The sequence below is a fragment of the Dasypus novemcinctus genome, chromosome 8 (genome assembly GCF_030445035.2).
Source record: "Dasypus novemcinctus isolate mDasNov1 chromosome 8, mDasNov1.1.hap2, whole genome shotgun sequence".
Classification (NCBI taxonomy): domain Eukaryota; kingdom Metazoa; phylum Chordata; class Mammalia; order Cingulata; family Dasypodidae; genus Dasypus; species Dasypus novemcinctus.
Genome location: NC_080680.1, coordinates 110,761,020 through 110,788,416, shown reverse-complemented (window position 1 = coordinate 110,788,416; position 27,397 = coordinate 110,761,020). Strand labels below are relative to the sequence as shown.

The 27,397-nt window shown below is 44.0% G+C and overlaps 1 protein-coding gene across 14 annotated transcripts in view; it reads left to right on the top strand.

The window, feature by feature from the left end:
- Window positions 1–27,397, top strand: part of PALM2AKAP2 (PALM2 and AKAP2 fusion) — a 488,418-nt gene that overhangs the window by 375,146 nt on the left and 85,875 nt on the right. The window contains exon 10 of one of the 14 annotated variants that reach the window (XM_058302549.2): window positions 16,557–16,643. The exons of the other annotated variants lie outside the window; for them this stretch is intronic. Coding sequence (XP_058158532.1) covers window positions 16,557–16,643 — 87 coding nt within the window. The remainder of the gene's footprint in view (window positions 1–16,556; window positions 16,644–27,397) is intronic. 14 annotated transcript variants of the gene reach the window in all.

Genomic DNA, 27,397 nt, shown 5'->3' with positions numbered 1-27,397 from the left:
GTGGACCCGATGGGAATGTCTTAACTAGGAATTCCGACACATATGGAATAACCAGGTGAATAGTGTAAAACCACTATCTGGGTTAGGGAGTAACCAAATGATCCATGGGAATCCCAGGAGTTAGTTGACTGGACATACCAAGTTCTCCAGCCTGCTGGGATAAATCTTTCCTTTTATGTTTAAATAAAATTTGCTTAGACCCCTACCAACAAAGAGTTAGAGGTTGTTCAGTGTCTACCCCACTATTTTTATGGATTTCTTAACTCTAGTAGAGGGAGCTGGTGGGGGAAGTTGGTGGATGGAAAGGTGCGAGGGTAGGGGAGGAGATTGGTTCTTCTTGTCATCTCTTGTCCTGACTTCTTCTTTCCTCTTAATTCTTAATCCCATGTCTATCTTCTTGTGCCTGATCGCCACTCTGTCCCAAGCTACATTAAGCCCCTTGCCTTCGGTTCTCCAACAAATGCTGTTATCAGAGGTTTGGGGGTTAACAGAGGTGCTTCCATCACAACATAAAACAGCAAAAATTTTAGAAAAATGTTTTATTTATTATCCTTTGTTTTGGCCCTCCCCATGATCAGGAGTTTCTCATTCATTGATTATTCCCCACCATTCCCGTCTCTTGTATGACTCTATAGATTTTGTAAGCTTCCAAATTCCAGAAGTGAATTGCAAATTCAAGTATGTGAACATTTTTTATCTCAAAGATATCACCAAGCTGTCTTCCAGATTTACCAGTGTATTAATAACTGATATTCCCATCAACAGTGTACAATCATTTCATTTTCCTTATTCCCTCACCAACAACAGACAGTATTAACATTCTATATATTTACCAATTTGATAGGCAAAAATTAATCTTATGTTTTAACTTGCAATTCTTTATTTGTGAAGTTTGAGCATCTTTTTCATAAATTTATTGACTTTATCTATAAACTGAAGGTTTGTTATTTTGTTAAGTAGTTTTCATTTTTCTTATCGATCTGTAAGAATTCTTTGTATATTAGAGATAATAACCTGTTAGCATATATGTTGCAGGTATTTTCCCCCAGTTTCTTCTCTTAGATTTTCCGTGGTTTATCTAGTCCCATGGCAATGCCCTTTGGTTTAGGGTTATTCCTAGTTTCCCAATGATCTCAGATGATGCTTGTTGGGGAAGCCCCACAACCTAGGACAATTGGTTGAGTGTGGGCCTTTCTCTGTTGTTGTTTTTGCTTACATTTCCCTTTTTTCTTACTTTTTTTTTTCATGGTTGTGATAGTTTGAAGCTCTGTGTACCCCCAGAAAAGTATGTTCTTAAAGTTAATCCATTTCTGTGGATTAAAGTTAACCCATTGTAAGTAGGATCTTTTGATAAGTAGGATCCTAAAATGTGGCCCACCTCATTCAGGATGGGTCTTAATCCTCTTACTGGAATCCTTATTAAGAGAATGAAATTCAAACAAAAAACAGGAAAGAAAGTCATAGAAGCAGGAAGCTGAAAGCGACAAAACCCAGAAGAGAAGGGAAAAGCCAGCAGATGCTTGCATGTGCCTTGCCATGTGGCAGAGGGGTCCAGGATTGCCAATAGCTGGTTTTCAGGAAGAGGGCATTGCCTGATGATGCCTTGATTTGGACATTTTTCTCAGTCTCCAAGCTGTAAGGTTGCAAGCTAATAAATTCCCACTGTTAAAAGCCAACTGATTTTATTGGTATCTGCATTTTGGCAACCTAGCAAACTAGAACACTGGCAAACCTTTATTTTCTATGGGACACGTTTAGCACTGGGTATTGCTCCCAGCTGATGCCTTTTGATCTTTCTCTTTGCTAGGAGCAAATGGCAAATTCCTTTCCATGATGAGCCAGTCTTGCCTTCCCTTTGGGTTTTTAGATTAGCTCACTAAGCCACCTGAGTCATTTTTTCAGCTGCTAGTCTTCTCTGAGCTAGGGGACATGTGGCTACTGCTAGACCATTATTATTTACTGGATTTAGTTCACTTTGTTCAGCTTGGGGGGTGGGGAGAAAGAAGAGATTCTGTAAGCCTGTGTCTCAGCTGACTCCTTTCCCAGAAATCCAGCCTTTTCTTTTTGTGTTTCTCGAGTAAGTACATTCTAGTTCTTGGCATCCCCAAGGAGGCCAGGGGCCTCCTTGCTCAGGGGCACAGTTTGAAGTGGGCCAGCACCATGGGAGAGGCATCATGAGCAGAAATGTGCACTTAGGCTACAGTAATAGAAATCTCGATCTCTCCCTGCAAACAGAATTTCCATAGAAGGTTTTGTGTCCTAAATGGTATAGGGCTCTTGGGAGCATGTAATATTTACACATCCCAGCTTTGTGTTTTCTCAGAATTGGTAGCTGCTTCAAATGTGCTTCTGAAGTGCATCAGAAGAGTTAAATGTGCTTCTTTTATAACATATTCTCAGCTCTAGTAACCGTTTATCATGTTAAGAGACATAGGGTGCAACAAGCCAGCCTCTCTCATCACTGATGTTTATGAAAACTGTCGGGTTCTTAAGAATCATGGGAGAACTGGTAAAAAAGCATCTCCCCAAAGCTGGTGAAACAGTTTCCTTGGCACTCTTCCCAGAGATTCTGATTTAGTAGGTGGACGGTAGAGCCCAGGAACTGGCATTTTTAAAAGGACAGAGGTGGTTCTATTTGTGGTCCTTAGTACTGGCTTTGGGAAACATTGTGACCATCCTGAACGTCACAGAATGTTTACCAGTATCCATGGCCTCTATCCCTTAGATGCCAGTAGCAAACTCTCCAACTGTGACAATCAAAAATGGCTCCAGACATTGCCAAATGTCCCCTAGAGGGCAAAATCACCCTCAACTGAAAACAGCTATTCTAGGGGGAAGTAAATTAGAAAATGTTGATGAAAAACAGTTTTGACTTTCAACATGCAAGCATTCACACCCTCACATTGATTTCATTGAACAGGCTACATAACTATTTCTCTGCATCTATTATGTACCAGTCATTTTATAGAAAAATTTTTCAAAATTTAATTATGGCCACCACTTTACTTCTTTACAAGATGGAAGAAAAGTAAATGCTTTTGTAAATTAATACCTTTTGAGTATACATTTTTCCCAAATTTTCTCAATAGTTTTCTGTAGGATATTCCAGAACTTTAAACTTAATATTAACAAAATATTGATACCATTTTAGGAAAGAAGTAATTCAGATTAGAGACAATTATGACTTGCTTTACTCTTTCTAATAATGCAAGAAACTTTGATTTGTAAATTTTACATGTATTCTAATTTAGGAATACACGAGGAAAGAATGATGAAGCACTTGTCAAAATGAATGCTCTTTGTAAAATTTCACCGCTGCTGTCATTTTACAACTCTTCCAGGGTCTATATAAATATATAACTTTGATACCCAAACATGCTCATTTCAAAGTGAGTTTTTTACATAATATTAAAATATTAAAAAGATTAGGATGTAGGGCATCCTCCAAATACTTAACTCTTTAAGTCAGTGACAAGTGGTGCCAACAAAAAGAGAAAGAAGTAAAGAAAGAAAGGGGAAAAAAAGGGTGAGGGGTGGAGGAAAGGGGAAAGAGAAAGAAATTGATTCCTGCCTGGGGCTTTTGACTCTAAATTCAGTAAAATGTATTGAAATTCAATAGCCTAAAAGACAAACGTACAAAAAGCATGGTGCAACAATTCCTAAATGCCGAGTAAAAGCTTCTTGACAGATGGTGTCTCTGGGAGGCCTTCTTCCTTTCCGTGGGTAAAGTTCGAGGCAGGAGGCTGTTTGCCTGGAGGGCCCTTTTAAATGTGGTTACTGAGGATGGGTCTTCACAGTGGCCCTTCCAAAGATAGCTTTTCCTTAGTGTGGGCAATCAGGGACTCTGGAGGATTAGGAAAGGAGGATCTGACCCCTGCAGCTGTCTTTGCCCATGTATTTGGCATGCAGATTTGCCAGGAGAGGACCCCTTGGGGCCTTGTTCGGGGCTCCATCTGAAAGGGGCAGACCAACCCAGCGGGGAAGCTCCCTGGGGAGAGCGAAGGGCGCTGACGTTGGGAAGCTGGAGAGACACGCAATCATTGGGAAAATGGAAAACTTTGGTTGTACCGATTGGAAAGTTAACTTTAAGAAATCTGCCTTTATATTCTACTGCTCGGCAGAAAAAGCGCCCTAAAGCCGAGTAGGGCGATTGCGTATTAAAAAAAAAAAAACACGTTTTCTTTGTGGGTTGTGTGTGTGCGCGGGCCCCCTTTCTCGGGATTTCCAGACGGCCCATTTTCCCAGGGCCCTGAACGTTAGTTAAGTATTCATGGTGGTGGAGGGGGTGACAGAATGAAATCTTAGCCTGCTCGGGAGGGAGGGCCCGCGGGCCACCCGCCCAGGCGAGCCCCACACGGGGTATCGGCTGCCGCCTTCCCCACCGCGGGCTTTGTCAGGACACGCGCTGGGGCACCAGGCCGCAGCGGGGAGGGCGGCTTGAAGGCTATGGTGAGCCAAGGCCCCTGGACCACTTAAGGGGCTCTCAGACAGGGCTCCCCAAACATCGGGAGCCCCATGATGATCCCAGATTCACACCTCCTTATCCCTCCCAGTGGCCGTACTTACTCAGGGGCCAGTCGCGCTGCCGGGGAAGAGATGAGCTTAGGAACTCAGGCTAATGGGTGCGCCCACCCACGCACCCACTTCTACATACACTCATATACACATGTGTACATATCCACACACGACCACATGCACCCTCGCCGACACGTCCACCCGGGCGCGAACACCTGTCCAAGTAGCCTGAGACAACCTTCTCCCCGATTAAAATTTTCGGCCTCTCCATCCTCTCCCCCTATCCCTCCATCCCGGCACCCCTCCATTCGTTCGTTCATTCATTCATGTCTAGGTTTATGCGTAGAATCCGCGGAAGCAGCGGAAGCAGCGGCGAGAAGATGTGGGTGGATGGCTGCGCAGGGGCGGGTCGCCGGCTCGGGGCGTAGGGAGGGAGGCGGGGAAGGGGCGGGCGCCCAGGAGCGGGCGGGTCTGGCTCCCCGCCCTCCAGCGCGCCCCTTGGCCGCCGCGGCCGCCGAAGGCGCTTTCCCCGGAATCTCTCGGACGCCCCAAGGAGGAGGCTGTGGCCACGCCGCTCTGGAGCCGAGCCCGAGGACTGCGCTTCTGGGAGCCGGCGCCCAGAGGTGGGTGTCCAAGCTTGGGTGCGTCGATCCGGGAAACTGTCCTGGGGACACCCTGCTTGTGCTGGGGCCTCGGGCGTGGGGAGGAGGCGGCGGCGGAGGGGCTGGAGATCTGGGGAGTCCTCGGAAGCGTCGCGGGTTTTAACGCGCTTTCTATGACTCTAGCCAAGCGGGGTGTGTTTGGGGATGGGGACCTGGCTGGAAAAGGCTAGGGACAAGTGAATTTGAATTCCTAGTTTGGGGGGCGGGCCAAGCCTAGGGCTCCCTTATTGAGTAGTTAATCTCCTCTCTACCCCTTAGAAACACTTAGGGATCCCTGCCCTTCCATCCCACCTCCCCAGACACAGCCGGGCTTTGTACGGGATAAAGCAGTGAAATCAAATGTGGCTGTGGCCGTCTGTTCCGAGCCGGGGACGGTGAGGAATGGGGCCATCAGCTCAGGCTCGCGAGGAGGGCGCTAGGTGCTGTGTCCTCGGATGGCGGCGCTGGGGGCGTTTTCCGAGGTCTGGCGCTTTCCCGGCGGAATGAGACCCAGGAGGGCCGGGTCCCCGGGGAAGCCAGAGCCTTTTCGGGCTGGGATCCCGGGAGCTGGAACCCGGGAGGCGATGCCGGAGGAGGGCCTCTCCACGCGGGGAGGGGGCGGTCCAGCTCAGAGCTGAGCCGGAGAAGTGTGGCGTGAGGCTAGGACCCCAGCTTTGGGGACCAGGCGTTTTATCCGCGATCACGCCGGAAGGTCTATCTCGGGGCGGTTCGCGGGGACCCTTGGAAAGGTCGAAGGGGCGCACCGTGGTGCCGAGCGCTGGGCCGTCGGTGCCGGTACTGCCGATGGAATGGGAGCAAGGAGATACTGGAGGTCTCCGGAGGCACAGAGAAGCGGCGTGGGCTAGAGGGGCCGCGACAAAGCCCGTGAGGAACGGGAGCCTGGGAGGGCGACCTGCGGTGGGCCCCCGGGCGGGGCCGGGGAAAGCCAAACGCCCAGGCCCGGGCTGGGTGGAGGCAGGAGGCGGCCTGCGCTCCCCGTGGCCGCGCTCCTCTTGCCACAGTGCTAGGGCTCCCACCACCTCGCGCAATAGAGCGGGGAAGGGGGTGGGAACTAGGTTTAGAGGGACTGAGGGATTATCTCCCCAGACCTGGTAAGGCAGGTTTCCCGCGTGGGGTCGTTGTGGTTTGGTTCTGGTAGTCGGTGTGGTCGGACTTTGACAAATTAGTACCATCCCCTGAAGCAGTTTTAAGTGCAGCGCCAATAATGTGGGCCAACTTCCTCTCGTTTTCCTATATGTGCTTTCCTTCAAAAAGGGACTTCACCTACATACACGAACACACCATATTCTATTCCTGTGCCCGCGATGTTACCTTCTGAAGAAGTGTCCTTGTGTCTAAACACATTTTCACAGGCGCCTGGAGGCTAAATACTAACCCACCCCCGCGATTGTAATCCGAGGGGATTTGTTTCCTTGTCTTTGTTCTGATTAAATGGAGTTCACTTAAGCATCACACTTTTCTTCCTGGGAATGTTCCCACTTTAATTACACACTCCTCTTTCTCCCAATCTGGCAGTCTCCCTTGCGTGATCAATACAATTTGATAAGGAACGTGTCTGGAAATGAGATCTCTCCAGTAAAGAGTGTACTCGGTTTCTTTCAATAGAAAGCCTTTTAAGAATTAAGACCTGCCTTGAAGCATTTGCAAAGCCAGCTGTCCCCTGCCAGCCTTGCCCCTCCTGTTTTGACCTTGCTTTCCTTAAAGGGCATCTTCTTTGAGTGGGCACATCAGAAGTCACGTGGACCCTGCTGTTATTTGGGGCTGCACATAAAATTAGGCATGAGCAAGGCAGAACAAAAGTGATATTGCCTGGGTCTCCCAATCACTTTCTTAACAACCCACTGTTGAGGGCTGAGCCGCTTCTGGGTAAAGGCTTTGCGCTCGCGGGTGGAGTTCAGTTCAGTTTGTTTCTGGGTAAAGGCTTTGCTCTCGCGGGTGGAGTTCAGTTCATTTTCTTCGTGGGATGCTGAGGTGCTGGAGGAGAGGGAGTGTCTGGAGTTTTGAGACAGGACCAGCATTTTGAAATACCCATTATCTCACAATTCTGGCCTGACAGTTGGCACTACTTCCCGCCTGAAATGTTGGTGGACTGTGGTCAGAATCAATTTCACTTTCGTAAGTACCTTATTCTGACTCAGTCACGGCAGGATCGCTAGCCAAAAAGGTGAAGCAGATTGTCTTAAGTTAGTTATCACTTTAGGGGGAATTGATCCCCTGGTGGTTTTTATTTCTCAAGCTTTTAATAGTTTATCATAGAAAACAACCATGTCCTAGATTTCTATCACATTTGCAATCACTCTTCTCTGCTTACTAGGGCAATGAGAAGTGTTTCAAATAAAGATGAAATGGAATGTGGGTGGAGGTTGTGGTTGTGTTGGGGGTTTTGATAGTTGAAAGAGGAGTACGATGACAGTTTTACTTCTGAAGATAAAAAAGATGTGTTCAGTTGGGTTCCTTTAATCTTTGTAAATTTCTCAACCTTGGTGGAATTGATGATAGAGCTCTATCTTTAATGGTTGGTCTTTAATCTTGAGATACACGGGAGTCACCGTTTCTTTGGTGACTTAGATGATGATCCATGTCAGCATCCTGTGCTAGCTACAGAAAATTTGAAGTAATTGGGTAGTAAGTTTTGCCAGAAATTTACATTGTTTTCTTTATATTATGTAAACACAAAACTCAGAAGCAGATTTTCCCTGAAGCTAAAAAAGCTTAAGCTTCAAGCCTCTCCCTGTCCTGACAGCCCTCTGGCTTGAGACTGAGGGAGGCTGTTCCTCTGTGGACCTTTTTTTGGGGGAGTTTACTTTTTTTTTTAAGCTCTTAGTTAGAGAATTCCTTCTAATAATGTAAGACTATCCTGCAGGTTTGGGATATTCACCGTTCAGGAATGCATTATATGGAAAGTTGAAATGATAGGTATTCCAAAAGGAAAATCAAACATTTTGCTTAAAGAGAAAAATAGAGTTTCTACAGGTGACTTTTTAAAAACTATAATTTTTTTTAAAGATTTATTTTATATGTTTCTCCCCCCCTTCATTGTCCGCTCTCTCTGTCCATTTGCTGTGTGTTTTTCTGCGTCCACTTGCATTATCCAGTGGCACTGGGAAACTGCATCTCTTTTTTGTTGCCTCATCTTGCTGCGTCAGCTCTCCTTGTGGGGGGGTCCACTTTTGGGTGGGCTGCGCTTTTTTCACACGGGGCAACTCTCTTTATGGGGCGCACTCCTTGTACATGGGGCTCCCCTTTGCGGGGACACCCCTGCATGGCACGGCGCTCCTTGCGTGTAGCAGCACTGCACGTGGGCCAGCTCACCATACGGGTCAGGAGGCCCTGGGTTTGAACCCTGGATCTTCCATGTGGTAGGCAGACACTCTATCAGTTGAGCCATGTCTGCTTCCCTATTATTTTTTTAAAAGATTAATTTAATTTCTTTATTTCTCTCCACCCCCTGCTTGTTTACACTCACTGCCTGTCTGTTTTCCTTTTAGGAGGCAGGGGGAATGGAACCCAGGACCTCTCATGTGTAAGGGAGGCACCTAATTGCTTGAGGCACCTCTGCTGCCTGCTTTGTGGTACCTCTCATTATGTTTTCTTCCCTGTCTCTCCCATGTGTCATCTTGTTGTGCCAGCTTTCCACACCAACCCATCACATCAACTTGCTATCTTGCTTGTCTTCATTAGGAGGCACTGGGACCTGAACCCAGGACCTCCCATGTGGTAGGCAGGAGCTCAATTGCTTGAGCCACATCTGCTTCCGTACATGTGATTTTTAATACTACTTTATTAACTAGAAGATTTAAGGTCTGGGGCATACTAAGCAACACAATAACTGAATTTTAAACTAAGCTTTATTATTATTATTTTTATCTTGTTGTGTCACTGTCTTTTTGGTGTATCTCTTTGCCACGTGGGGGCCTTTGCCTCTTCATGCTTCATGGGACACCTTTCTTTTTCTTTTTTTACCAGGTGGTCCTGGGGATCAAACCCAGGTCCTCCATATGGTAAACAGGAGTTCAATTGCTTGAGCCACAGCTGCTTCCCTATTATTATTATTAGTATTATTAGTATTATTATTATTACTTGTTTGCACTTTTGTTGCTAAGTCTTTCTCAGAAGTAATGAATGACTAGCCTACCTTCTTGCCTTCATGAGTTTAATGTGGTGACTATAGCTGTTATCTTTCCCTGGACAATTTGGGATTTTGTCACCTCAATGTGAAATTAGCATAGACATGAATTATGATTTTAAAGGATTGTAGAAGTGTAAATGTGGACCAGCTACTCCAGGACAGCCTCTGGAGGTGGGATTTTTAGAACCTAAAATCCCCAATACAGAATTTATTTCTGCTCTTTCATGAGTTCTCTCAAAAGTGGAGAGCCTTGCCGAGTGGATGTAGCTTAGTGGTTGAGTATCTGCTTTGCATGTACAAGGTCCTGGGTTCAATCTCCAGTACCGTCTAATAAACAAAATAAAAAGTGGAGTGCCAGAAAAATCAATCAAATCATCCCCTCTTCCTGCTAAAAAACAGGAGCTGCTTTCTCCAGGGTTCAGTGAGGGATTCTCTTTTCCCACTGAGGGGAATTCAGAGACTGAGGAGGCAGTATGGGAGAAGGACCTTGGCGCCCCCCCCCACCCCCCTCAGGACACTTACTTTCTTTATAAGCTTTTCCATCTAGGGTCACCAGTGCTCTCGGGCCTCCATTGGACAGATTTGAGGGGGGCCACGGTAAGTCTGGAGAAGGTACATGTTGGGTTGAGGGAGTCACGTTGTGGATGCCACGGAAGCAGAGAGCGCTGCAGAAGTCAGTGGGGGAGGCTGATGTCCTCTGACCCTTTGTTTTCTTAGGTGTGGGCAGGATTTTGTGGTTGGTTTTGATGCTTGCTGGGAGCAGACAGGGTGAGCAGAGCCAACTTCCAGAAAACGTGAGGCCCCGGTTACCCAGACCATGACATCATCAAACCACATTAGCACCCCTGCCAAGCTCTGTGCGATCTTGAGCGTTTCAGGTATGCTGAATCTTAGTTCTCTCATCTGGAAACATGGGAATACCAAAACCAATTTCAAGACTTGCGTTAAGTGAGATATCGTTGGAAATACCTTGGACATAGTGTATTTCCCACAAAATCGAATGTTTTAAATTAGCCAAAGAGAGGTAAGAAAACAGATCTTTAAAGGTAATTTTAAAAATCCCAGCAAGTGGGCAGCAGGTGTCTTCAGTTTATTCATCCCACATACTGGTCAGATCTGGAAGCTTTGAGCATGGGGTTCTCCAAGGCTGACCCTACCACCAAAGCCCCCCGCTTTTGACTTGGGGCAGTCTGGCTGATATCCTTTCTCTCCCAACACCTTGAAACAGCTGACCTGCATCTTTGATGCTTTTTCTGTTTTTCTTTCCTTGCTGCCTCCGTGCACACCTGGAGTAAGTCCTTCTCCCCATATCAGCACCCCAGTCCTGGACTTTACCCTCGGCCAGTGACATCGCACAATGGGATGGATGCCAGTGTGACACACACACGCACACACACACTCCCAACCCAAATCACTGCAAATTCCTTGCAAGCTCTCATGAGCTTACTGTTTAGTAAGGGAGGAAAGTGGATTCATGTATTTAGCAAGAATTTGCAGTGAGGGTTAAAAAGAGAAAAGGTTTTCAGAAAATTTAATTTGCCAGAGGAGTCTGAGAAGCCTAGCTAATCCAGTCTTTTTTGTTTATCATTTAACTTCTCACAGATTTGCAATGGAGTTTGCTGCTTGGAAATACCAGAAATGTTATTTTCAGCTCATTTTTAAGCAGTACAAATCATTTTTTTTTTTAACAAACACATATGGAGTGTATGTTCTACTCTTGGTCTGTAGCTCTCCACTGTGTGAGAGGTATGGGTAGCAAGGTGCCAGCACCGAGGTCCTGGGTTAGGGTGAATTTTTACATTTAAAGAAGCAAGTTGGCTAGAAAAATTAGCTGAGGATTAACAAGCCACATGATTTAAAAAGCAGAAAATCGTAGCACATTCTCCAGTATGTGATGCCTCTGAGAAAAGCTTTTTCCAGTTGGTATCTGCTGGAGGGACAGCCTCAACAAAATTTCTGTGGAAGAGAGCTGTCCAGTTCCGGTCCAGGGACTATCCAGTGCCTACACTCTGTTTAAGGGTCTCGGCCCTACACCCCAAACCCTATTTCCTAGCAATCTGCCTTGTTCACTTGGGCGGATAAATGAATGTGGGCTCCAGTCACCCCAGGATCCATGGAAGGATTCCTGGGCCCTGGAGCAGACTGACAGGATCAAACATCTGGGAGGAATCCACCTCTTCAGCCAGCTGTCCTGGTAATGCCAAACCAAGATGAGAACTCATTGCCTTAGGGCACCAGCCTGTACTGCAGTCAGGAGATAAGAATCAGGTGACCTGTTAAGTAAGATGATAAATCCTGATTTACTTGCCTTAGGTCTTGAGTGATTTCACCCCTAGAACCCAGAGGAGATCCTAGAACTACTCCAATAAGTCTATGGATCCAGTTGAGTTATTTTCCCTTGAAGTCCTTATCAGCTAAGGGGGATTGGTGAGACGTTGAGTCAATGTATAAATGTATTAAATGCAGGTCCAGAAATATTAACCTGTCTTCAAACTATATAATGATGTGTTTCATTGTTTTATACATGCTTTCTCGAGGGGACCTTGAAAGAGAAGGATTAGTGTTGTGCAGAATCAAACTAAGTAGTCAAGTTCAAGCAGTTTTTTCTGGGGTGCCAGAGGGGATTGGACTGGAGTTTTCCCAGTCTTTAGAATGCCCTGGGTTGGTTGGGTATGGAGTTTAGAGGAGAGTTTTGCTAGTACTAATAGCGTTTTTAAAAATTTTGTTTTGTTGGTTATTTCCCCCCAAACCTTGTATTTTGAAATAATTTCAAACTTATAGGGCAGTTGCAAAAAATGATACAAAATCCATATAGAGAACTCCAACATACATCTCTAGATATCCAGATCCACCAATTTTAACATTTTGCCACATTTATTGTCATTCTATCCATCAATCAATTTTATAAACATTTGAGAGTAATTTGTATGTTATGTTCCTTGAACACATAATAACTTTCATGTACGTTTCCTAAGGACAAGGATATGCACTTATGCAACCACCCCAAGTACAGATACCATGTGCAAGAACGTTAACTCTGATATAAAGCTTACCATCTGTACTTCAATGCTTTAAGGTGTTTGTCTCCTTTATTGGTTAGAAGACGAGTATGTGCACCATGCCTAGCTCTTTAAAAAAAAAAATTTAACAAATCAATTTTATTGATACATATCAATAAAGCATACACTGAATCCATAGTACACAGTCAAGTAGTTGGCATAATCACATAGTTGTGCATTCCTCCCTTGAGTCATCCACACCTAGCTCTTTGAAGAGAAAGTTCCTCCCACGTCCATCCTGTCCCCCTGAGTCAGGGGAGCACCTGCCCACCCCCCACCCGGCAGTTCCCTGTCTTCAGCCTCTGCTGCTCCCAGGACCGGCCTGAGCCCAGCACCTGGGTGAAGTGTGTGTAGAAGGGTAAGGAAGGCCGACCACAGCCCCTCTCCCGGCCTGGCTGACTGTGTCTGCTTGCTTCTCATGACATCATTTATGCAGAAACTTACTTTGGCGCAGTGCCTCTTTTAAGTTTTGTGATACAACCTATAAACAGAGAAAGGCATCATTGTTTAGCCCCTTTCATGTGAGAGGAGGGGATGGGAAAGTGATATTTCCAAAGGAATAAATCTTTAGTTAATAATATATAAAATCCCAGTGCTTCATAACCCTGGATTTAAATGTTTTCTCTGCCAATGAATTAAAATCAAGGGTCCATGTACTGTGTTCTGTGTGAATCTAAGACTGTATTTAACCTGGCAGATTAGTATTTTGCACCAGAACATTTTATCCTTGCAAAGAATGGCAGTAAATCCGGAGACATTTAGAGATCAGCAGTATCTATTCATTTTGGAAGGAAAAGTTGAACAAGCTGCACTGGAAACTTAGATCATATCGAAAGTGCTTGCATTTATTCCTGTTTGGGTCCTTTTTCTTTTAGAAAAAAGTTCAAAGCAGCAATAACTGTGGTACACAGATGGGCTGGAGAGTGGGAGGTGTTGTTTTGCATGAAATCACAATGTGTACATTGTTTTGAAATATTCTTTTCATCATATGTTTCATTATCAAAATAATTCACAGCCTCTGAAAGGATGACAGATGTTATGGTGTGACTAGTGTAGAAGGAGAGCATAAGATAGATGAACAAAAAGGGAAGAAATCCTCCCCCTCCTACCACCATTCAGAATGGAACTGGGTTTTCTATCCTAGGGATTCCCTGTGATCCTCGAGGACCAGTTGATCTTGAGGTTCCTAGGCAGAGTGGTGGCAGGAGCTAAGGGAAGGGGTGGGGAGAGGAAACTAACATTTTTTGAGTGCCCATTGCCAAGCTGTTTGCTTTTTCTTCATAATTTTACTTACTCCTTACAATACCCCCATTTTTCAAATGAGGATGCTGAGGCCGTCGTGGGGTAAGTGACCGGCCAGGGATCCCACAGCAACATGATGTCAGGGCCAGTTTTCCTCCCCAGCTCTCCCCTTTTACTACCCCAGTGCACGGGGACCTGCGGCAGTCACCTCCGCTGGGATGCTGTTGAAAATAGAGAATCCTGTGCTCCATCCCTGACCTCCGTGATCATAACCTGCATGTTACCAAAATCCCCCGTGCTTCCTGTCCTTGTTACAGCGGAGGAAGGTTCGGCAGTTACCTCTGTGAAAAGTGGCCAACCTCAGGACTGGGATTAGACAACTGGACCAGTGGTTCTCAACTGGAGACATTGGGTAATGTCTGGAGACAGCCTTGGTGGTCACAACAGTGGCTAAATGTCCTACAGTACAGGAGAGCGCCGCCCAAGGGCCCAGAGCATTACTGGGGCAGACATTGAGAAACCTTGAGCCAGCCATTTCTGTAGCTTCAGATATACATGTGTCTCTAGCATGCACATTTTATATGAGATGGTATAAATTTCGCTGTGCTCTGCAAATGTGAATCTTTTTATAGGGACTCGAACAGAGAAAAAGAGCTGAAATTGCAGCATGAAAGATTTCCATTAGACTTTGGAGGGTATCTTGGTATGATACCAAGCAAGGAAGCAGCGGGATTGTTTCTGAGCATCCACTGAGTGTCCACCTGTTCACCCAGCAGTATATTTTAATTCCTTGATTTACTCTAAGACTTGGGCTGGCCTCTGTACTACTACAGGCTCCCAGGAAAACTGGGCTGGGTCAGCTCTGCCACCTGGAGGTGGGGGAGGGAAGGGAATAAATGAAAGACTGGTCAACAGCCCAAGCCCAGTCTTACCACTTCTCCCTTCTGTCTGCTGCTTTTCCCCCTTCTCTTTCTTTCCCCTCAGCTCCTTTAATTCCACCACACTGAAGGCACTTTCCCAGTAGACACCGACCTCCCTCTTTCCCTTTGCCTTCAGATACGTGCCCAGAACACACGGGACTCTCTCTTCCATCTCCTCTGCCTCCCTCTCTGCTTTCCTCTCTTTTCCCCCATCCCCCCTTTTTTTGTGTGTGAGTTGAAAATCATCTTGCGTCATGTCTAGGACGTGAAGCCAGTGTGCCCATTGTATAAGAAGGGGGAGAGAGGTTTTGAAGTGAAATTAGATCCCACTAAGAGCTCCTATCATCAGAAGTCTCTAGTTTTGAGAGTCCCCTTCAGTATTGCTACATGTCTCTACCTCCTTTCTGTTTTACTTTGATTAAACTTGCTTTTTCTTGAGTTTCAGTACAATAAAACAAAGTTCTTTCTTGATTGCCTTGTGTTTTCTGACTTTCTTCAATTGTTGGTATTAGAACAACCATTTTCTCTTATTGTTTAATGAACGTTAATGAAGTAGATTAGTCTGGGGGAACCAAACTGGGTTTATAATCAAGGCATTCCTAGGCAAAGAAAACTTCTTTGCAATTTCCATGTGTCTTCTTTCCATAACTTTCATTATCTCTTACAATGGGAAGGTGGGGCCATATAAATGAAAGGAGAGCCAGAGTGCCAGGCTTTAGGCAGGAGCAACATATCTTCAGGAGACCAGCTGATCCGCTTCAGAGGGCTTTGAAATGCAGTGGGGAAGTATGGGGAGACGTGGGGGACAGGGGACACAAGAGCAGCTGCTATGGAGGATTGTCAGCTAGGTCAGAAAAAGAGAGGAGTAGTCGCCTGGTACCTAATAGTTGATTTTTAGTAATTTTTTAAAAAGATTTATTTCTTCCCACCCCCTCCTTGTTTATATTTGCTGTGTCTGTTTGTTGTGTACTGGTCTTCTTTTTAGGGGGCACCAGGAACCAAATCTGGGACCTCTAGTGTGGGAGGGAGGCGCTTAATCACTTGAGCCACCTCCGCTCCCTGCTTTGTTGTGTCTCTCATTTTGTTTTCCTCATGTCTCTTGTTGCATCATGTTGTGTCAGCTCGCTGCAACTGCCCATTGTGTCAGCTTACTGCCTTGCATGTCTTCTCTAGGAGGCTCTGACAACTCAACCCGGGATTTCCGTGTGGTAGGCAGGAACCCAATTGCTTGAGCCACATCTGCTTCCTTTAGTAATTGTTTTGAGAAAATAATTTAGAAATGAGTATTAAGAATAAGTTTGGGAAAGTGGATGTGGCTCAAGCGATTGGGCTTTGTCTACCATATGGGAGGCCCCAGGTACGATTTCCGGGACCTCCTGATGAAGGCAAGCTGGCCGGTGCAACCTGGAAACCTGAAAGCAGATAGCGAGTGCAAACAACAGGGGAGGGGGGAGGGGAATAAATAAATAATGTAAAGTAAATATTTTTTTATTTTTTTTTGTTTTTATTTTTTAATTTATTTATTTAATTCCCCCCCCTTCCCCCCGGTTGTCTGTTCTCTGTGTCTATTTGCTGTGTCTTGTTTCTTTGTCCGCTTCTGTTGTTGTCAGCGGCAGGGGAAGTGTGGGCCGCGCCATTCCTGGGCAGGCTGCACTTTCTTTCGCGCTGGGTGGCTCTCCTTACGGGGTGCACTCCTTGTACGTGGGGCTCCCCTACGCGGGGGACACCCCTGCGTGGCGCGGCACTCCTTGCGTGCATCAGCACTGCGCATGGGCCAGCTCCACACGGGTCAAGGAGGCCCGGGGTTTGAACCGCAGACCTCCCATGTGGTAGACGGGCGCTCTAACCACTGGGCCAAGTCCGTTTCCCAATATATCTTTTTTTAAAAAAAGAATTTATCTTAATATCAGTCTTAAAATGTTTATAAATGAGGGGAAGAAAACTGGAGAGCTGGGGCATCTCAGAACCAGCCTACTATACTTCATGTTGTTATCATCTGTGAGTCTAATTAATGCCTCCTCTGGGCCAGGTTCATCTTATTTTTAGCCTCACAACAACCCTGAGGGTACAGTCCACTAAATCCATTTTACAGATGAAGAAACTGAAGCTCCGGGAGGTAAGATGAATTGCTTAAGACCTGGCCTACATGATATATTTCGCCCCCTTGCCTTGTTTTCTCTGAGAATCCGTGCTGAGACAACTACCCCTGCCCTCTCCCATGAGGAGAGAGAGTAGACTGAGCCGTGAGTGTTTTTATTTTGAATATGGTTAAGCCACCTGTTTAAATTGTCTGACCATCAGGTGTCCTGGGCCCTTAATTTTTTTTTCTTTTTTTCTTTTTTCTTGGGTCCCTTAATTTTAAAAGGCAGTTTCTACTTTGTGTCTCTTTCCTCAGAGACCTTTGTCCCCTTAGCCCCTACCTACCCCACCTTCACTGTATTTTGTCAGGTATCATGAACTCCAGAGACCTCTTGCTCTCGATGATGTCATGCCATCTCTTGCAAGATCCATTAAATCCTCTGCCACCAATTATGCCTTTCAATGTCATACTGGAAAAATGCTAGTGAGCATAGTTTCACAATTGGCAGCTGCAAATACTTAGACAAACACAAAGTAACAATTGGTGAGGCTTTACAAAGAATAGGTTCAAACCAAGGACAGTATGTGTGGAGAGAGGAAGACATAATACAATATACATACAGTATAATTTAAGCCTTGAACCTTTAACATGGTCCAATTTTCATCCACAAATTGTGATCAAGCTTCCTTTAGAAGGGCGTTAACTTTTAAAAAGCACAAATTTCTATATTTCTTCAGTGAATTCAATCTACCATAGAGCAGATATGCTGTGATAAAGTCTGGGCTTAAGCTGATCCTTCACAATGAATATTTATTGAAGGTCAAGTTCTATTTCAAGCACCATATTTATTCTTATATTTAGCCCTCATAATAGCCCATTGAGGAAAATCCATTGCTATGCATTTTTGTTACAGGTGAAGAAACTGAGGCACAGGGATTTAGGACAAGGACACACTCAGTTAATGGCCAAGCACATTTCCAAGGTGGAAACTACCCTGTGCCCTGTATTTTTTGCCATGGGGGACTCCATAATAAGGAAATGTCTCTGGCTTTCAGAGTGCCAGGTACCAGGGCCTCTGTAGGATCAGTACGAGGCACATGGCGAGGTTCAAAGACACATTTTCTTGGAGTTTGCCATTTCCTCAGACTGCCAAGGATGTCAGAAAAGGTGCGGGTTGCAACGTGTGGGTTGCAGAGTGTGGAAGCACAGCAGTGGCGGCCCTGAAGGTCTTGCCCCAGCAGTGGGCTTCAGTGTCACTCCAGCAAGATGACATCCTGGTGGAGGGCCAGCTCCTGGATACCTGTGACAGCCACATGACTTCCTGCCTGCTAGCCCCGCCCAGGCAGGTGCAGAAAGCTAAGGCACTTCTACCCTAGCATCAAACCTTGCACAAGAGGGATGAGGAATTAGTAGATGGTAGTGCTGCCAGTGGATTTAAGAACGCTGAAACACTTGCTCATGCTCAGTAAGGACTAGAATGTTCTTGCAGAAGCAAGAAATGATATCCAGTTATTTTTGACTTGAGGAGCATTTGATCTCCAATTACAGTGTGTGAAGTGTAAAAGGATGTATGTTATTCATTTAAATTCTAAAATAAAGAGGAAGCAACATAATGCTCACTAAATATCAGTCAGTTGGGCTGTTTTTAATATATTGTTCTTGTCCTCTTACTGTAACTGTATATATTAATATATGTATTTGCCACAGTTTTACAAATATTCATGGTCCCTATTCTATCTTTCCTTTTAAGATTATGGTACTTTTAACAAACACAGCATCCCAGTTTTTGTATACTCTCATTGTCAAGTAAAGAAAAAGCTCTTCATATGTTTTTATCAGATAATTTGTTGATAAAAATAAACATGGACCAGCTTTCTTATCATTGGGAAGCTCTAGAATGAGGAAGGAAAATGACAGTTAGTGGATAATGTTCATCTAACTGTCAAGAGAGTTCACTTTATCCTAAAACTCTTTGGCAATTGGGGTGGAGGTTGCTAGATTCTACTCTCTTTAGGAAATAACAGGTCTATTTAGCTAGTGTTGCTCTCTAAAACATGACTCTTCTCTCAGTTAAGGGCTTTATATTTAGACTCCTTTCATCTCCAGTACTGCAATACTTTCATTTTCTAGTAACAATTGAGAAAACTTTTTAAAGTTGAGAAGAAGAATGGATACTTTTACTTGATGAAATATGTTTCTATTAAAGGAGCCTTAAGGTGTTCTAGAATTTAGGTTGAAGGCGCGTCATCTTTCTCTCTGCCGGTTGGTATTTCCCATCCAGTTGCTCAATGACTTTAAGGCAATCAGATCCATTATTAGCTCTGAGGAAAAAAATCTGAGTCTCCCTCACCCCCAACAATAGGTTTGAAAAATGCATTGTACACAGACCTCTTTAAAAAAAAAAGCATTTGGGGGAAGGGGGCTGTGAACAAAGGAATTTCCTCCTCCACCCTGGCTATTGCTAAGCTGTAAATTAATATTGTGAGAGAGAAAAAATATCAAGGTCTCAGCTTTCCTTGGGATATTACTTTGTATGTTCTTTTACTAGCATTAATGAAGATTTTCTACCAAATGTTGGTTAAAACTGAATAGTTTTTACTGTAATTTGCGGACTTTGGATTTTGCTTAGATTGACTCAAGGTACCCAGGTTTCTTAAACTCCTGGAGGTTCTTTTTACACCCTCCATGTTACTCTGTCTTTCTCTTAGCATTTCCGATCAAGAATTTGTTTTATGCTGATAATTGTTTTATGCTGATAGTTACTATGGTGGATAAAGTATATTGTGCCACTTTTAAGTTTATTTTTATATTTGCCATTCAAAGCGAAAATAAAACTTGGGGTTCTATTTTGTCTGTTTAAATTTTTATGCATTTTGCCAAATCTCTCAAGAATGACAAGAGGGCAAGGGGTGCTTGAAATTCTACTTCTGTGGCTTTTAGGCAAATGGGAATTTAACTAGTGAGAAATTCCCAGATTGGGTTCGGATTTGTATTTGTTTATGTTTCAAACTTCTTTTTTTTTGAGACTACAATTCTGAATATCAGTAGAACTGGGCAGATAAAATTTCATGGAATGCATAATCCTTTTGGGTTTTCTGTTTTACTCAAATAAAATTTCATGATGGATTGATTAAGTAGGACAAAAGCCCTCTTGCAGGTTTCACTTTCTGATTTTATTTTTCCTGTTTTTCTGATTAGGCTTCTGTCCTCCCCCTATTAGGGGCAGCTGAGGAGCATGAAAATTAGAAGTCTGGGTGGTTTTGTACCTCTGAGGGTAATCACAAAGTGAAGTGATGTGGGAAACCCTCTCTAGCCTATAAAGTGGTAGGTCTGAGGTATTTCCCAGTGAGGGAACTCTCCTAAAAGAAAGTGGCTCCTCTTTGTTTGCCTTGCCTGTGGGTAAACAAGGTGCCAGAAATAATTAGCCCTTGGTGGGCACAGCGTAGAACTGCTCACCAAGGAGGTATCTTGCACCATGCAAACGAGACTGTCATATAGGAAGGAAACTACTATTTTTCAGTATCAGTTTAGGGCTTAATTTGCAAAATTTGTGGGAGGGGGGAACTCAACTGCTTGAGCTACATCAGCTCCCTACTCTCATATTCTTGATGGAACAGAAACTTCAACTGTTTTCAACTATGTTCAGGATTGTGAATTATTAGATGATCCTGTGGGCTCCTCTTAATATTAAATGCTTGTGTGTACGTTAAAAAAAAAGTCAACTTTTGTGATAAGTATATATATCATAAAACTTGCCATTTTAACCATTTTTAACTGTACAATTTAATGGCATTAATTACATTCATAATATTGCACAACCGTCACCACCATCCATTAGCAAAGCTTTTTCATCACCCCAAACTGAAATTCCACACCCGTTAAACTGCTTATTGACTTCTTAACTCTAAACCCAGGGAGTGAGGGCTAAAAAGGGGAAACCAGGAGGTCAGGGGGTGCTGAGGAAAGGAGAGTTTTCAAACAGGCACCTGACTCACAGGCCTGCGTCTTTGAGGGGGCAAGCACTCGGGAGGTGGAGCTGCAGTGAAGCCCTGCACACACCGCAGACTCACTAGCGTCTCCCTGCCACCCCAGGTCTGATTTATCAGGAGTGGTAACAAGCATGACTCAGAGATGGGAGATGGTTTGTAAGAATTTTGACTTAGGTAGAATCACAATCTGGCTGCGACTTCTGTTTGTCTAATGCCATTTGATTATCTTAAGGACGCCCAACCTTGGTTGCCTTGACTGATTGAGGAAGGCTGCTGCTCATGAGACCGCCCGAGAGGAAGAGGGCTGGCAGGATCTTTCGGGCAGTTGCGCGCCACTCCCTACCCAGTGGGTATTCTGGCACACTCCAGAGAGGAAAGCATGTGGTTAGGGTTCCCAGCAGTGTGAAAACGGCAACCTCATGCAAAACTGACAGGGGAACTCCATTCACCTACCTTAGTGTCTTTCATCTTCCCCTAAGAAGAGGCTGTGGGACATCATTTTATTTCGTTTTGCACACACAAAAAACTGAGTCTCAGAATGTCAACGTCACACGCTTGATCTGGCAGAATTCCAGATGGCTACAGACCACCCAGGTTTATACTGGAGGATGGGATTAGAGGAGAAGGGGAGACTTTTTCTTTCCATTTTTGAACTTCTCTGTATTTTTAGATAATTTCCAAAGAACACTTATGATTAAAAAAAAACCAACCTTTTTTTCAAAAAGTAAAACTTCCATTTATTATATTTATAATTATTGCCTGAATTTTAGAAAGCAAAGAAAGGGCCTTACAAATTCTGGAGTTCAAACCTCTCATTTTTACATACTAGAAGACTAATACAAGTGCAGGTAAGTTATTTGGTTGGTCAAGATGATAAGCTGGTTAGAGGTGTAAAATCAGTTTCAAAACTGAATTGACTACTAGACTCTATCCTTCTCTTTGCACCTAAGAAGATGGCAGAGCCGGAGCCCAAGTCTGTGCTGTTTGCATGTCTGGGTAACATTTGTTGATCACCCATTGCAGGAGCAGTTTTCAAAAAACTTGTAGCTGATCAAAATATTCACATTTGATTGAATATTGAAGGATAGAAGTGCTGCAACATCCACATATGAAACTGGAAACCTTCCTGGTTATGAAGGGCAAAATTGCATGAAAAAGCAAGATATTTCTATGAATCCCCTTGCCTAGTAGGTTACCAAAGAAGAGTATATACTGTATATGGATGAAAGCAATTTGAGAGATTTGAATTGAAAAGGAAATCAAGTTGAAAACGGCAAAGATAAAATTGAACTCCTTGGAGCTATGATCTACAAAAATAACTTATTGAAGCTCCTTATTATGGGAATGATTCTGACTTTGAGATTGTGTGTCAGCAGTGTGTTAGGTGCTACAAGGCATTTTTGGATAAGTCACCATACAGCTGCATCCATTCATTGCTTAAGGCCAACAATGATTAACATCTTTACAGTGATGGTCTAGGTTTTTCAATCAGTGTGTTAAAGTATAATAGCTCAAGGCTCAACTATGTTTTCAATTGATGTACCATCTCTTATCTTAAAAATATAATTGTAGATAGAAATCAGTATTGTGTTTGGCAGAAGAATAAAAATCTTTGATTAAAAATAAAAAAACAACTTAGACTAAACCTGAAGATTGGAGAGCTGTGCTCCTGAGCTAACCCAGATGACTCCAGGCCAAGCTGTTTAGAGAGAGGTCACCCGAGGCACCTGGAGCAGAACCCTGGTGCTTTTTGGTATTTCTGCCTTGGGCACGTTATTTTTCTTTGCATCTTGTCTTCTGTAAATGGGAATAACAACACCAATCTTGAAACATTAAGATTAGAAATTAGAGATAATGAATTAGGTAGAACCCGTATGAAAGGGCCGTTTTTAGAGGTTAAAACGGTTGAATACTGGGAATTCCACACGGTTTAACCTAATAATAAGTTTCTGTTAGGAAGTCAGTAAATAAAAATTACTAGCGCCATAATGGGGGATAAGAATAAAATTCTGGTGGAAATTTTAGTCAGCATCTGAATGTTCATTTTCTCCTCTTGAAGAAAGAGGAACACGAATATGGTCTTGCATTTCCGTATTTGTGCAGGTGCTCTCTGCCTTTAGAAAGTCCCCTACAAACCTGCCTGCCCACCGCCCCTCAGGCCCCCTCTGGACACGTTCCATTTTTCTCTCTGCTTACTTTCTCCCAGCTCTTGTTTCTCACATGGATGGACACCTATCCTCTGTATTCCCTCCCTCTTCCAGTTAGCTTTTATTAAAGATGAATTATTTTTAGTTTAGGGACTTTCTGGGGCAATGACTGCCCTGCTTCACTGATGCATAGAAAATGGGTACATTTTCAGATTTCTTAACATTGCGGTCGTTCCTTGTGGGCAAGTTCTGGCTAAAAGTGTCTGGACTGAAGTTGTGTTGCTGAGTTGTGAGAGCCAAGGGATGATTTTTGGGAGACCTGTGTTCTGGTCATCACGGAGTCATTAGCTAACTGTTTGACCTTGAGAGTCTTATAACTTGTTTCTAAATGATCTATAAGATCATTCTTGGTTCAAATTTTTGGTTATTTGTAGCTTTCTTATCTTTATATATTTATAGAGAATAGCAGACATTTGAGTGCCAGGGAAATAGTGAAGAATTGGTTATCAGTAGTTCTTATTAGCGAATTAATTTATTTTATTTCAGTTTTTTCTTCTGAAAAATCTTCTCTGAACCAATGTAACACTACACCCAGAGAAATACCTAGTTTACTAGCAAACAATTCCCTTAAGCCGTGGTACAATGTAGAATATTGACTGTTTCATTGGAACCCACACTGTCGACTTGGGTAAGGTGGGGAAGAAGGCAGAGAAAGAAGTGGGAAAAAAATGAGAAAATCCTAAATCTTCATTATTTTTTATAAGATGCAAGCCAATTTTTTTATACCCAAAGTGACAAGCAAAGCATCTTTTTTTTCTATTTTGGAAGATTAAGAAAAAGGAAGCTAACGTTTATGTAAAACTTAACTCACTCAACAAACAGAACAGCTTCTTATGCCCAGTGGCAGTGTAGATCTATCTGCATACATTTTCAAGATTTATCTTGTTTCATTAAAACTGCAGATGGATGTCATCTGTTTTACTTGTCTGCGTGGTTTTATTGCCAGGCATCTTACTCATCTTGCAATCTAGATAAAAACAAGAGAAGAAACAGCAAAATTGGAAGAATAAATTTCACCCTCCAGGCAGGATGGCAGTGACTCTTTGTAATATCTTAATCTGAAACAGTTGGGTACCTTCTGATTAAATGCCCTAGTAAGAAAGCAGATGGAAGGCAGAAAGATTAGAAACTTAAAAAAAATTTTTTTTAATGTTTTGCCATTTAAGTACTTAAACACACCGTTTAGCTAGAGTTCTCAGATGTCCACCAGGGGAGGGATTCGGAGGCAGTGGCGGTGGTCCGGTCCAGTGAGGGCCTGATGGCGGGAGATAGCCCACAGGCGACAAGGAGGAAGCAGGTGCTCCGCCAACTTTGCATCTAGTCCCACCCTGCCTCCCTTCCCATCCTTACCCCTTTTGTCATCTCCTCTGAGGGCAGGACTCCTCAGCAGCTTTCAGGATCTGGCACTTGCCTTACGCTTTGGGAATTTACCAAGCGAATCGTTGATTCTCATAAACAGTAAGCCATCAGCTGGGGTAGTAAGGGGGAAACACAGGATGGGGCTTCTAGCACCCTAGACCGACAGGCTGCCAGCGCTGAAGCAGGGGCATCGCGGCACTGCCCTGCCCACCCGCGCCAGGAGGGCGGCTGCGCCCTGAACCCCGCCCAGCTGCTGGCTGGGGGACCTGTGACCCAGCCCAGGCCAGGAGGGCAAGGTCAGCCCCTCACAATGCCCTGGAGCCAAGCTGCCCGGGACACACTTTGGACCAGCAAGTAGCCAAGCGGGATGGGATGGTCATCTAGCAGAGAGGTCCTTCAAAATTTGCTGGCTGCAAAGCTTGGCTATTTCCAAGAATCACACAGAAAATAGTGTTTGCCAGTGGCGTTGTTCTGGCTAAAGAAAGGAAAACTGAAGGTGGATTTCAGAGAAAGGACACCTTGCTCCGTCTTCCGGTGTCTGAGAATTGCACTGAGGTTTTGAACAAAGGGATGGGGATGGGGGTGGAGAAGCCTCTGGTTTGAGAGAGATTCTGGAGTTAAAATGCAGTAATCCTTGGATGCAGGGGACGTGTCTGACTTGGAGGAGCAGTGTTTGTAAGGCATAAACACCCTAGACATGTGCGAACTACCTGCAGGCATAATCTGTCCAGGTGATTCTTGGCCTTACCTGCAGCCAACCTGCCCAGACAGCCCACCTCAGAGAACAGCCAGTCACCCAGGTTAGGTGATTTCTCCTCACGCCCTTTTCCCACCTCCTGGGCTACTCAATTCCACGGACTCGCCTCCTCGGAGTCCTGAGTTCTACCCCAGGTTCACCTGGATCTGACACCCCAAACGACCCTTCTTCTCTGGCTCACCCACCTTGTCCCTTCCCCCTCCTTCTTGCCTAACTTTGCATGCCAGCTCCATTTTGTTCTCTCAAGAGAATCATTTAATTATGAAATGGAAATCTGCGGCAATGAGAGAGAGTAGAAATGCATCACTGTCCATTTTTAGAACCTTCACTCAGGCCTGGGAATTCACACAGCAACAAACCCAAATGGCTAAATATTGCCTCAGGAAAGGTTTCTACCACTGTGTTTGCCAGGTACAAGAAAGGAAAATTACAATTGATTTTGAATTTCTTTTTATCATAAACCCCAAAGCATATACTGTAACCTTTTTTTTTTTAAGATTTATTTATACCCCCTACCCCTTGCCACCTGCATTTGCTGTCTGCTGTCTGTGTCCATTCTCTGCACATTCTTCTATATCTGCTTGTCTTCTCTGTTTGTCTTCTCTTTAGGAGGCACCGGGAACCGATCCTGGGACCTTCCGATGTGGGAGCGAGGCACTCAGTCACTTCAGCCACCTCAGCTCCCTGGTTTGTTTGTCCCTCTTTGTCTTTCCTCTTTGTGTCTCTTCTGCTGCATCATCTTGTTGTATCAGCTCTCTGCACCTGCCTGCTGTGCCAGCTTGCCTTCTCCAGGAGGCATTGGGAACCAAACCTGTGACCTTCCATATGGTAGATGGGAGCCCAGTCGCTTGAGCCACATCCACTTCCCTAGACTATGCCATCATAAGGACAGATTCCTCTGACCTGAGGAAGAATGCTTCATTGCTGGTCTTCTGTTTTCAGACAAACACAAAGCTTTTTTGGGGGAAAAAAAAACCTTAACTAAAAAAGACTACAGTTGGTTCTCTCATGGGAGTTCCCGGAAGCCCTCTCAACGGGGCACTTAAAGTGAGCCTCATGACTGGGCAAGGGATTGTCACTGACTGATGTGGCTTTTAGAGGATGTTCTACATGGACCCGTGACATTGTTTAGATCACTTTGAATGTAATCCACTGACTCAGGCCAGGGTAAACCTGGCTTATTGTTTCATCTAAGTTAAAAGCCTTTTGCTAAAAGCATAAACAAGGGAGCCAATGTAACTTAAGTCGTTGAGCGCCTGCTTCCCATGTCCAAGGAAGGCCCAGGGTTAGGTCCTGGGTACCTCCTAAAAAAGAAACAAACAAATGACAAAACCATCTCTCATTGGGAAGCAGATATAACTCAGTTGGTTGAACACTTGCTTCTATGTACGAGGTCCTGGGTTCAATCCCTGGTACCTCCTAAAAAAAAAAAAAATATATATATATATATATATACACACACACACACACACACATATATATACACACACGCATATATGTACACACAAACAAGAAAGATCAGATGAGTCAAGTATGCATGTATTTTGGATGCCACCTTCAAGCATATAGCTAGAAGGCAAATACTACTTATTTTTCAGAGTTTCCCCAGAGATTAAAGTTTGCATATCCAATGTCCCCAATTCTATAACCTATAGAAATAAGAGTAGATTTACCTTTAAGAAACTGTAGTGTTTGTATTATGGAAATTCTCTTTTTCTCCTGTGCAGGTTCTGAAAAATCTTTCTAGGAATACTGAATTTCTTAAATGTAACTAACAAATACATTATTGAAGATCTGTTAGTTTTCTGCTGAAGGCTGAATTGATTGCTTCTTCGTATAAAATTTTTAGCTGTTGTATTGTCCAATTGGATATTATTTTTGTCCTATCAGGATATTACATAGCCTCAAAGTATCTTCCCAACAAGTAGATATTAAATGCAAAGGGAAAAATAGCAAACTTCCAGTCAAGAAACCTGGCAGATACCATCTTAACCAAATATTCAAAGTTAACCTCATTAGTAATGGGACAGATTGCCATTGTGTGCCATTTGATAAGATGCACCAAGGAAAACACAGCATTTCTTCTGTGATAGTCCTGCAGAAAAAAGCATACCTTGATTCTAATCATACCAGACAATCCCTAATTGAGGGGCATTCAACAAAACAACTGGTCGGTAATCTTCAAACATATCAGGGTCATGAAGACAAGGAAAGATTGGGTTCCAATCAAATTGAAGTTGACTTAAAGAGACATGGAAACTAAATCGTGTGACCATGGATTGGGCCTTTGTGTTGATAAGCACATCACTGGGACAAATGTTAAAACTTGAATGGGGTCTGTGGTTTAGATGTTAATTACATGACTTTTTTAATTTAAAAGAAAATTTTTAGAAGGTACCAGAGATTGAACCCAGGACCTTGTACATGGGAAGTAGGTGCTCAATCACTGAGCTACATGAATTTTAGCCTGTACTAGGG